Raw genomic sequence first — 12,077 nt, 5'->3', positions numbered from 1 at the left:
AACCCGCAACTTCTCAACCGTAAGTCAGACAGTACTAAAAGTAGCACCATTCGATTCGGCGTGAAAAATCACATTGATCGTACATTGTACAACTGTTAAATGAGACATTGGGCTTTCTCTTTCGCGCGATTATTTTGTGTTATTTATCAAAGTTTGTGATAATTATCGAATAAATGACCCTTATTGAATTTGAGGAATGTCCTACATTGAAAGAATCCTATTTCAAAGCTTGGTGTCGGCATTACCAGTGGAAAAAGATTATTGAAAGATGGAAATTGATTGCAAAGGAAGCGCTTAGTAACGCTTTGATATCCACAAAAAGTTGTGAAAAGGCACAAATAAATTCACGACGACGACTATTTCAGAACTTGGCCCTAAGATTGGTAGCAATGCCTGATCCTCAGATGAGATTTAAGGTTGGTCTTCTGTTTGGCGCGATAAGGACAGTGAGGGCATTGGTGTTTAGGCTCTTGTCCACATTCGTCTTTCTTGTGACGGTAAAGCCCCGTCTTGAAATGATACCCCTTGCCGCATACATCACAGGCAAACAGACCGCCTGGATTGGACTTGAAAGATGTGCCGTAGGAAAGAAAGTCTGAAATGAGATCGAGCGGATTAAATACGGTAGTTACTTATTAGAACTTAAGCATTAGAAGGTCGCTCGGGACATAAGCATCACGCGAGTGGCATTGTTCGTGGAGTTTTTTCAATTTTTTTTATTAATAAAATAGTTTTTATTTATTGATTTGTGCTTAAACAGTATTATGCAAGTCTATGACTATAAACTCTTATAAATTATTCTTGTGCACGTGGATTGAACTTTTTTAAAGTTACGAGAGATTTTTTTTCCTTTTTAAGGCTTTATTTTAAGTGGCAGGGTTCTCACTTACGTGAGCTCTTCCACCCAACCACTGAGCTTTAAAATATAAATCCAGCAGAAACACATACATATAAATGTAAAAAAACATGCATATATACTTTCTATTGAAAATAATAAATAAAACAATATTTCTTTAGGATTACTGGAGTATTGCGATTACGTCAACAATTGATCATCAGGATGTTTGTTGGCCATATGGGTATTCAGATGACTTTTTCGTTTTGCGCGGTATGTACAGAGGGGGCAGTAGTGTTGAGGCTCTTGACCACATTCAAATTTATGGTGCCTTATGAGGGTTTTTCTATTTTTATACGTTCTGGCGCAGTCGCTGCATGAAAACAATCCGTCAGCATCAGCGCAGTAAGAACTCCCTGTTCTTGAACTCTGAGTTTTCTGATTATGTCTAATGGCCAAATGGGTTATCAGATGGGTTTTCTGCTTGGCTCGGTACGGACACAGTGTACAGTAGTGTTGACGCTCTTGATTACATTCGTAAGTCTGATGTCTTGCAAGAGATTTTTTACTTTTGTACACTCTGGCGCAGTCGCTGCATGAAAACAATCCTTCAGCCAGGTGTAAACTCTCTGTAATTGAAAAATTAAAGCGAAGTGAGTACAATAAAATTATTCATTGATCTTTTATAAAGTTGCGTTTTTATGAAAAGGGAAAAAATAATGAAGTTATGAGAGCCCATATTATGTTAAAAGATTTATGAGATTAAGTTATTTGTATATTTACCTATTATATTTTCAAAAGGGCTAAAAACCTAAATAAAATTAATTGGTATCCTGGAAAAAAGTAGATACAAGTTTTAAACAGGTTTACCGTTTTTATTTTCCAATTTGTATGATATTCTAAATATTTATAAATCATGAGAAAATATTGCTATGGACTAACATGTAGTTCATATCTAGGTGAAGGTATGTACATGAGATCTTTTATTTTTGTACACCCTTGCACAGCCAGTACATGAAAACAATCCTTCAGCGCGGTGTAATCTCTCTGTAATTGAAAAAAACAAAGTGAACTGAAGATAATTATTCTACGCGTTGAGATCTTTTATTTTTGTACACCCTTGCACAGCCAGTACATGAAAACAATCCTTCAGCGCGGTGTAATCTCTCTGTAATTGAAAAAAAAACAAAGTGAACTGAAGATAATTATTCTACGCGTCGATTGAACTTTTTTAAAGTTACGAGAGATTTTTTTTCCTTTTTAAGGCTTTATTTTAAGTGGCAGGGTTCTCACTTACGTGAGCTCTTCCACCCAACCACTGAGCTTTAAAATATAAATCCAGCAGAAACACATACATATAAATGTAAAAAAACATGCATATATACTTTCTATTGAAAATAATAAATAAAACAATATTTCTTTAGGATTACTGGAGTATTGCGATTACGTCAACAATTGATCATCAGGATGTTTGTTGGCCATATGGGTATTCAGATGACTTTTTCGTTTTGCGCGGTATGTACAGAGGGGGCAGTAGTGTTGAGGCTCTTGACCACATTCAAATTTATGGTGCCTTATGAGGGTTTTTCTATTTTTATACGTTCTGGCGCAGTCGCTGCATGAAAACAATCCGTCAGCATCAGCGCAGTAAGAACTCCCTGTTCTTGAACTCTGAGTTTTCTGATTATGTCTAATGGCCAAATGGGTTATCAGATGGGTTTTCTGCTTGGCTCGGTACGGACACAGTGTACAGTAGTGTTGACGCTCTTGATTACATTCGTAAGTCTGATGTCTTGCAAGAGATTTTTTACTTTTGTACACTCTGGCGCAGTCGCTGCATGAAAACAATCCTTCAGCCAGGTGTAAACTCTCTGTAATTGAAAAATTAAAGCGAAGTGAGTACAATAAAATTATTCATTGATCTTTTATAAAGTTGCGTTTTTATGAAAAGGGAAAAAATAATGAAGTTATGAGAGCCCATATTATGTTAAAAGATTTATGAGATTAAGTTATTTGTATATTTACCTATTATATTTTCAAAAGGGCTAAAAACCTAAATAAAATTAATTGGTATCCTGGAAAAAATTAGATACAAGTTTTAAACAGGTTTACCGTTTTTATTTTCCAATTTATATGATATTCTAGATATTTATAAATCATGAGAAAATATTGCTATGGACTAACATGTAGTTCATATCTAGGTGAAGGTATGTACAACTGTTAAATGAGACATTGGGCTTTCTCTTTCGCGCGATTATTTTGTGTTATTTATCAAAGTTTGTGATAATTATCAAATAAATGACCCTTATTGAATTTGAGGAATGTCCTACATTGAAAGAATCCTATTTCAAAGCTTGGTGTCGGCATTACCAGTGGAAAAAGATTATTGAAAGATGGAAATTGATTGCAAAGGAAGCGCTTAGTAACGCTTTGATATCCACAAAAAGTTGTGAAAAGGCACAAATAAATTCACGACGACGACTATTTCAGAACTTGGCCCTAAGATTGGTAGCAATGCCTGATCCTCAGATGAGATTTAAGGTTGGTCTTCTGTTTGGCGCGATAAGGACAGTGAGGGCATTGGTGTTTAGGCTCTTGTCCACATTCGTCTTTCTTGTGACGGTAAAGCCCCGTCTTGAAATGATACCCCTTGCCGCATACATCACAGGCAAACAGACCGCCTGGATTGGACTTGAAAGATGTGCCGTAGGAAAGAAAGTCTGAAATGAGATCGAGCGGATTAAATACGGTAGTTACTTATTAGAACTTAAGCATTAGAAGGTCGCTCGGCACATAAGCATCACGCGAGTGGTATTGTTCGTGGAGTTTTTTTTTAATTTTTTTTATTAATAAAATAGTTTTTATTTATTGATTTGTGCTTAAACAGTATTGTGCAAGTCTATGACTATAAACTCTTATAAATTATTCTTGTGCACGTGTTTGGTGTTTTATCTGCGCTTAATTCTTGTGATAATCTGAAGTGCAGCTCGCCAATCCTTTACCGCTTAAACCATCTGAAGTTCAAATGAAAAAGAAATCTCATGTAATATGTACATGTATGATGATTAAAGTTGTGACATGATTACTTTCTGAAGAAATATTAAGCCGAAAGGAAACCATTTAAATGTGATTTACACTTTTCTCCCTCGCTCTCCATAATTCTTGTGATAATCTGAAGTGCAGCTCGCCAATCCTTTACCGCTTAAACCATCTGAAGTTCAAATGAAAAAGAAATCTCATGTAAAATGTACATGTATGATGATTAAAGTTGTGACATGATTACTTTCTGAAGAAAGATTAAGCCGGAAGGAAACCATTTAACTGTGATCTACACTTTTCTCCCTCGCTCTCCATCATGATTACTTTCTGAAGAAAGATTAAGCCGGAAGGAAACCATTTAACTGTGATCTACACTTTTCTCCCTCGCTCTCCATCTCTCTCTCGTGTTTCAGGTTTTAGCTTTGTTTTTAATACAAAGAGTGCAAGAGCGCCATATGTCTTTTGAGGTTGGGTCTCTGTTTGCTCCTATACGGGCATTGAGGACATAGAAATTTAGGCTCTTTACCACATTCATCTCTCTTATGGCTGTACAAATGTCGCTTATGTTTGTACTCTTTGCCACACACATCGCATGAGAACTTTCCAGAAGGATTTGCCTGTAAAGATGACCATGAGACAACGCTTTCTGAAAAAAGGCCGAAAAATTGGTAACTAGTATCAAAAAATACTAACCCTGTCTAAAGTCTGCAGAGATCTGGTGGTCAAAATGCATACATACGAAGAATATAACAAAAAGTTGTTTTTTTTCCATGTTTTGTTAATATTTAAAAAAAAATGTCTTTTTTTTATACAAATGTCGCTTATGTTTGTACTCTTTGCCACACACATCGCATGAGAACTTTCCAGAAGGATTTGCCTGTAAAGATGACCATGAGACGACGCTTTCTGAAAAAAGGCCGAAAAATTGGTAACTAGTATCAAAAAATACTAATCCCGCCTAAAGTCCGCAGAGATCTGGTGGTCAAAATGCATACATACGAAGAAAATAACAAAAAGTTGTTTTTTCCATGTTTTGGTAATATTAAAAAAAAAAAAATCTCTCTTTTTTTACTGTCTCCCATTTTTAAAGCAACACGGAATCATGCTTGATGATCAGATGAGTTTTCAAGTTGGCCTTCTGTTTGGCTCTGTAAGGACACTGAGGACATTGAAACCTCGGCTCTTGTCCACACTCGTCTTTCTTGTGTCGATACAGTGTTCGCTTGTGTTGGTACACCTTGCCGCATATATCACAGACATACATACCGTACGCATTTGGTTTGAGAGATTCCCAACCGAGCTCTGAAAAGTATTGTCAGTTTTATAGAGAATTAATTAAAGCGGGGGGAACAAAACTGGTGCAGTCGTTAAGCGGGGAAATAATGGAGAACAGAAAATATCAAGAACCAGGGAGGTAGAAACCATTTAAATGTTTAAAGGACACTTGAAAAAAAAAAAAACTGGCGCAGTCGCTAACTTAACGCCGAAAATGAAAGGGAAAAAAATCAATACGGAGGCAGGAAACCATTTAAATGTAAAAGGATATTTAATTTTATATTATGACTAGATAAGTATTCAAAAAGTTTTTTCCCTCTGCTTGCACTCCGCTGAGAGATCAGAATAGGCAATGTCTGATTCTGACGTGTCTGTTGAGAGTGGCTTTCTGTCTAGTGCGGTAAGGACACTGAGGACATTGCTGTCGCGGTTCCTGGCCGCACTCGAACTTCTGATGCCGCCTTAGAGTCGTCCTATGTTGGTACGCTTTGCCGCAGACGTTACACAAGTAGACATTGCATAGAGAAGGAAGGAATACAGCACCACGGGTGAAACTGTCTGAAAAAGAATTAGCGGTAATGGAAAGTGAAATATTCAAGCCCAGAAAATTATAAACTATGTAAAAGTTATAACTTGCATAATAATTATAAAAGATGGAAAAAATAATTTCAAAAATAATTCCATCATGTATTACTTGAAATAATATTTAGTTTATTTCTATACAAAATCAAACAACCCAAAATAAATTTAAATGAAATAGGCAAAGTCATATTTCAAGTAACAAAAACAAACCGACTACCTATAACCTTAATATCTAATTAATTATTATCCATTCCTTGTGATTATTATGAACCAAAGGTAAACCAAGAGTTGAATAATTCATCAACGATGTTTATAATGATGACCAATATAATTATCATACAGGATTATAAATTACTCTTTATTGGTAATTTAAATTTGATGTTCCGTTCAAGCCTTTTGAAATCAGGGTATTTATTATACTCTTTATTGGTTATAATTCAATGTACATAAATACACGAAATTACAAACAAAGGGCGAAATTATTGCCTGATATTTCTGTAGTGGACATTCAGTAGATGTCTTTTGAGGTGAACTTTTCTGCTTACAAGAAATTACAAAGGGCGAAATTATTGCCTGATATAATTTTATTGTTTCATTTTAAATATACGAGCTTCCCTGCTGTTTTTAGCAATAACAAATTAATATTGAGAAATCACAATAATATATTATACATTTTTTACAATAACACCTCGTAAAAAATTATAATAATAGTTTGATGTTAATTGAAAGAACTTGAAAACCGGTGGTAATTGCATTAAATTATTTAATAACTACTGACTTTTTACCATGTTAATGGCGTAAATATAAAAAAAAAGAATATGATCCTGACTGTAAAAATAAGGCTACTATCGGTTTTTCCACAGGTGTAAAAGGTCTAGCTCTCTTTTTCATGTTTGAATCTCATGTGTCTGACTAGCGTGGCCTTCTGTCTCGCCACATAAGAACATTGGGGACACTGGTGTCGAGGCTGTTGGCCACCACATTCATCCCGCTTGTGACGTCGAACGTTCGCCTTATTCGAGTACAATTTACCGCAATTGTCGCACGCATGCGCACCGTACGCAAACCCGAACGGGGAAGGCAGGAAAAGTGAGTCAGTGGGAAATCCGTCTGAAAAAGAGGAATCAAAGGCGTCAATATCAGTGTGATATTTACTGAATAGGTTCTTTTCGTGGTTGAAATAAAAACACCTGCGATACTTAGAAACATAGGGACATACATTACAGAAAAATAAGAAATTAATGAAAGCAGTTCAGAAGAAAATTCAACATTTTACCCATGCACCGCCAGGAAACAAAGCAAAGATTAATTGAAATTTGAAACAATACAAAATTTTGAATATTGATAACCTCTAGACAAATACATTATTATCAATCGACATTATTAAAACGAAAATTACAGAAATATGTATATGTTACCGGCATTCTACATAAACCGGCAATCTAAAGTTCACATCTGCAGAAAAGGTAAAAAAAAAAAACCAACAACAACAGAAACTGGCGCAGTCGTTAACGCGGTAAATGGAGAAGACAATATGAAGGCAGGAAACCATTTAAATATACAGAAATTGGTTTTTTAGTATTTATTTCTTTATTATGAAGCTTTATTCCCAAATTAAATAAAATGCAAAGAACAACAAAATAAGAAGTGTAACATACAAATAAAGAACTAAAAAAAAGTAATAAAACATGAAGCTAGTATGTACCTATAATGGAACAACTTGTTCTTTTCTTCTTTTTTGAAGAGGTTTGATAGAGGGAACTATACCTACTAAGGTCTTATCGTCCCGAAATCGAAGAGAGAAGGAAGACAGGATAGAAGAAAGCCAGCTATTCCGAGAACGAACATTATCCATTTAGGATAAAATCCGCTTCGGTAGGGAATCGAATCTATTATATTCTATTCCTCTTTTTTTTTAATAAAACCCTTTGTCTGAATCTCAATACATAACAATACATAGCTAAACTTGTGTTCAGTTCGATAAGAACAGTAAGGGTCCCTTGCTCCCTTGCAATCACTTGTGTTTATCTCGATAAGAACAGGGTTTAGAATGCAGTTTGGCCAAATGAGATTTCAAGTTACATTTAAATTTGGTTCTGAAAGGGCACTGTGTACATTTGAATCTCGGCTCTTTTCCACATTCGAATGATCGATGTTTCCCTAAAGAGTTCTTGAGCTTGAATTTCTTCCCACATTTATTGCACGAATAGGGACTGTTCGGGTCTCCGCAAATTTCTCTCTTGTGACGATTAAGAGGCAACCTGTGTTGGAACGCTTTGCCGCATACATCACAGGCATATATACGGTTCACATTTATCGTAAGAGATTTCACACGTGGGTCTGAAAATCAAAGTGAAAAGAACTTGAAAACCGGTGGTAATTGCATTAAATTATTTAATAACTACTGACTTTTTACCATGTTAATGGCGTAAATATTTGTACATAGTTTATTCTTCTGCGTAGAAAGTACATATTTTTTGTTGTTCTGGCAATTTGATTACCTTCCGCCCGCCTCCTCCAATATTATAAACAAACATACAAACAAGCAGAATAAATCATTTTTGTAATGACGCTAATGACGAATGCCTGATGACTAGATGAGTTTTTTAATTTTCTCTGCTATAATTGAATAGAGGAGAACTCAATTCACCATCTGATTAAGGTAAAAAATATCAAAAAATTCGACTGCGCCAAACAAAGAAATCATATCAATGAATCAATCTTTCAAGTGAGCTTGAAATTTTGAAAAAATCATGAGTTTTGAGGTTACCTTTCTGTTTAGTTCTGTACGGACATTGAGGACATTGGTATCTAGGCTCTTGTCCACACTCGAACTTCTTATGACGATATAAGTTCCGGTAATACTGGTACTCTTTGCCACACACATCGCATGCGAACTTACCGTACAGCTTTGGTTTGAACGGCCCCTCCCAACTCATAAAACTATCTGGAAAAAAGAACGCCTTTCATTTTGAAAAAATCAAACATCAGATTGTAATTTACCACTTCGGAAAAAATCGGGTTATTGGTATTTATACTCCAATGTAAAACTCTAGACTTGCCCCTTAGAGGTGAGTTCAAACTATTCATAAGAGTGTTTTACGTTGATGTGAGTTTTGAGATTAAACCTCAGTTTGGCTCTGTAAGGACAATAAAGACATTGGTATAAAAAGCACCAAGTTAATGTAGAAACACACGATCATCACGCCATGTCACATCAAGCGATGGTAGTGTATTTCTACAAATTCTACCTTTATTTTCCTTATTCTGAGTAAAAATAGAAAGTAAAAAAAAAAAAAGAAACAAGTACAATTTTGTAAAATTATAAACTTCACTTTTATTATTTTTATTTTCTTGTATAATTTCACTCTATGCAGCAAAATTCAATCTGAAATTGGAACAATTATAAAGCTTTTCAGCTTGCATTCAGGTAATAATAGAATTGGGTCCGAAAAATGCGACTGCGCCAAATAATAAATGTGAGACTATCACAGTTTCTAGCCAATTGCTTGTGAGCTAACACTGGGCATAATAGCTGTTCGTAATATAATCCGAATGTATTCATAAGAGTGTTTTACGTTGATGTGAGTTTTGAGATTAAACCTCAGTTTGGCTCTGTAAGGACAATAAAGACATTGGTATTTAGGCTCTTGTCCACAATCGTATTTTTTATGTCGATTAAGCCCATATTTTTGTTTGTACTCTTTACCACAGACATCGCATGCAAACATTTCGGCATGATTTTGTTTTTCTCCAGGCCAACTGGAGAAATCTTCTGAAAAAGATCACAAAACTTGGTGAAAAATAACAAGTTCAAGCGAAAAATCAATAAGTTATTTGAATAAGTGGAATGGAACACCAAATGGACAACCCTATCTGTTCTGGCAACTTCTAAGAAATATTGGGTAAGAAACACAGTCATTCAAAATTATTGTGAAGAGAAAGTCAAAAGAACAAAGATAATTAATCTAAAATCTAATGATTATATCATTTGTTGAAACTAAACCGAACATAAGAGAATACATAAAATATGTATCACTTGATACACAAAAAGTTTCATCGACTGCGCCAGTTAGTGAAATTGCAAACTTTCCTAGAAAAATTTACATTCGTCGAATTAAATATTAAAGCCTCACATATGGCCTTGTTGTTAAGCGTATAAATAAATAAACTTTAAAGCCCCTGGTAATTGGGAACCCTCTTTTCCTTTCGAAAATTTTGTCTTCCAACATTTGTACAGGTGAGATAGGGATCTGTTCCTCCATTTTATTCATACCTCCATGGTATTTAGGCTCTTGTCCACAATCGTATTTTTTATGTCGATTAAGCCCATATTTTTGTTTGTACTCTTTACCACAGACATCGCATGCAAACATTTCGGCATGATTTTGTTTTTCTCCAGGCCAACTGGAGAAATCTTCTGAAAAAGATCACAAAACTTGGTGAAAAATAACAAGTTCAAGCGAAAAATCAATAAGTGGAATGGAACACCAAATGGACAACCCTATCTGTTCTGGCAACTTCTAAGAAATATTGGGTAAGAAACACAGTCATTCAAAATTATTGTGAAGAGAAAGTCAAAAGAACAAAGATAATTAATCTAAAATCTAATGATTATATCATTTGTTGAAACTAAACCGAACATAAGAGAATACATAAAATATGTATCACTTGATACACAAAAAGTTTCATCGACTGCGCCAGTTAGTGAAATTGCAAACTTTCCTAGAAAAATTTACATTCGTCGAATTAAATATTAAAGCCTCACATATGGCCTTGTTGTTAAGCGTATAAATAAATAAACTCTAAAGCCCCTGGCAATTGGGAATAGAATGTTTAATGGCCATATGAGTTTTAAGGTTAATCTTCTGTTTGGCTCGGTACGGACAATGGGGACATTGGTATTTAGGCTTTTGTCCACACTCATATTTCTTATGTCTATTAAGCCCATGTTTATACTTGTACTCTTTGCCACACATATCGCATGGAAAAATGCCGGAAGGGTTACGTTGTACTTGCGGCCAACAGGTGAAACTTTCTGGAAAAGATCACAAAGTTAATAATATTTTACCATACTTTACCAGATTGTAAAATTGCAACCATCTAGAAATATTTTTTCGATCGAAAATTATATCAAGTATAATTTATCACATAATTATAATTTAGATACAATTCTTAAAACCGTTGGTAATCAGGAAGAGAATATTCGATCACTGTAATTATGAGTGTCGAAGGTAGATTTTTTTTCCAAGGTAGACATTTTAATATTTAGTATTTTCTTACTTGGTAACATCCTGTCAGGTCCCAAAACCTCCATCGATCAGCTTTCTGTATTGTACATGATCTTGAGCGAATTGTGTCCAATTTCATTGGTAAACCTTTATTTTCTCAAGTCGAACCCTTTTTTTAGCTAAATCCTCTTTAGGGGTGAGCTATTCATTTCTAACGAAAGTCAAAACTTTGGGTCGGGGTTGTTTACGAGTATATAGCATCAATTTATCTGTTCCTCGGTTTTCCCAATCTTGTAGGTTTATTGTTCGCCAGAATCGCCAGATATAAAGCTTTGTACATGATGCTGTCTTTGAGTTGTTGTTGTTGTTGTTGTAGCGGCTTTAGCTGTAGCCGAATGGTGATGGCTGTCTTCGGATGATCATGTGACATGTCGTTCTCAGAACATTGGTATTTAGATATGACTGTAGACATGTCCCTTATTGCAATAGTCCTACTGGACATCGGACACGGGAACTTCATTAGAAAAGACCCCTTTCATTTTAAGGAGGCTGGAAAAGAGTAAGAATAGGATCCAAGGGACTTTGTTTTGTTTGTATCACATTAGATGGGAAAAATTGAGTTTGAAAAATTCTTCATCATCAAATTTGATGTTAAGGAAGTTCTTAAGTTCACGAAAAGGATGGTACATATTTACAGAATTCTCGTAGATATTATGTAGGATACATAGATATCTCAAATTCTCACAGTAAAGTAACAGGAGGTGTCAACCTTTCATTTTAAGGAGGCTGGAAAAGAGTAAGAATAGGATCCAAGGGACTTTGTTTTGTTTGTATCACATTAGATGGGAAAAATTGAATTTGAAAAATTCTTCATCATCAAATTTGATGTTAAGTTCACGAAAAGGATGGTACATATTTACAGAATTCTCGTAGATATTATGGAGGATACATAGATATCTCAAATTCTCACAGTAAAGTAACAGGAAGTGTCAAATCCTATCTTCCTTCTCTCTTCGATTTCGGGACGATAAGACCTTAGCAGTTACAGTTCCCTCTGTCAAACCTCTTAAAAAAAGAGTCAAAGATACGTCTCTGGCCTTATAATTGAATATACC

At 35.0% G+C, this 12,077-nt stretch overlaps 2 protein-coding genes across 2 annotated transcripts in view; both read right to left on the bottom strand.

Annotated features, from left to right (window-relative positions):
• The window catches only part of LOC103516764 (zinc finger protein 845-like), an 11,764-nt gene extending 6,274 nt beyond the window's left edge, over positions 1–5,490 (bottom strand). Inside the window, exons 1-6 of the mRNA XM_026829065.1 lie at positions 4,962–5,490; positions 4,568–4,628; positions 3,336–3,555; positions 2,350–2,669; positions 1,117–1,464; positions 381–631 (exon numbers count right to left, since the gene is read on the bottom strand). Of these exons, the coding sequence (XP_026684866.1) occupies positions 381–631; positions 1,117–1,464; positions 2,350–2,669; positions 3,336–3,555; positions 4,568–4,628; positions 4,962–5,138 (1,377 nt within the window). The 5' untranslated portion in view covers positions 5,139–5,490. The remainder of the gene's footprint in view (positions 1–380; positions 632–1,116; positions 1,465–2,349; positions 2,670–3,335; positions 3,556–4,567; positions 4,629–4,961) is intronic.
• A 949-nt stretch (positions 5,491–6,439) lies between these two features.
• On the bottom strand, positions 6,440–11,487 carry LOC103516762 (zinc finger protein 883-like). The gene is made up of 7 exons (XM_026829064.1): positions 11,015–11,487; positions 10,539–10,769; positions 10,008–10,148; positions 9,234–9,506; positions 8,502–8,678; positions 7,750–8,071; positions 6,440–6,984 (listed from the first exon to the last, which is right to left on the bottom strand). Exons 1-7 carry the CDS (start codon positions 11,046–11,048, stop codon positions 6,606–6,608), a joined length of 1,557 nt encoding a protein of 518 aa, XP_026684865.1. The 5' UTR covers positions 11,049–11,487; the 3' UTR covers positions 6,440–6,605.
• Positions 11,488–12,077: the final 590 nt, after the last annotated feature.

This window comes from Diaphorina citri, unplaced genomic scaffold (assembly GCF_000475195.1).
Source record: "Diaphorina citri unplaced genomic scaffold, Diaci psyllid genome assembly version 1.1 scaffold1659, whole genome shotgun sequence".
NCBI classification, from domain to species: Eukaryota; Metazoa; Arthropoda; class Insecta; order Hemiptera; family Psyllidae; genus Diaphorina; species Diaphorina citri.
Note: the sequence above shows the minus strand (reverse complement) of the source record. Positions and strands in the feature narration are given on the sequence as shown.

Coding starts and splice junctions, on each gene's coding strand:
- LOC103516762 (XM_026829064.1), bottom strand. CDS start 11,048: ATGGAGGTTTTGGGACCTGACAGGATGTTACCAA. Junction 10,770..11,014: donor ACCTGACAGGATGTTACCAA/GTAAGAAAATAC, acceptor GATCTTTTCCAG/AAAGTTTCACCTGTTGGCCG. Junction 10,149..10,538: donor TCCCAATTGCCAGGGGCTTT/AGAGTTTATTTA, acceptor CTTTTTCAGAAG/ATTTCTCCAGTTGGCCTGGA.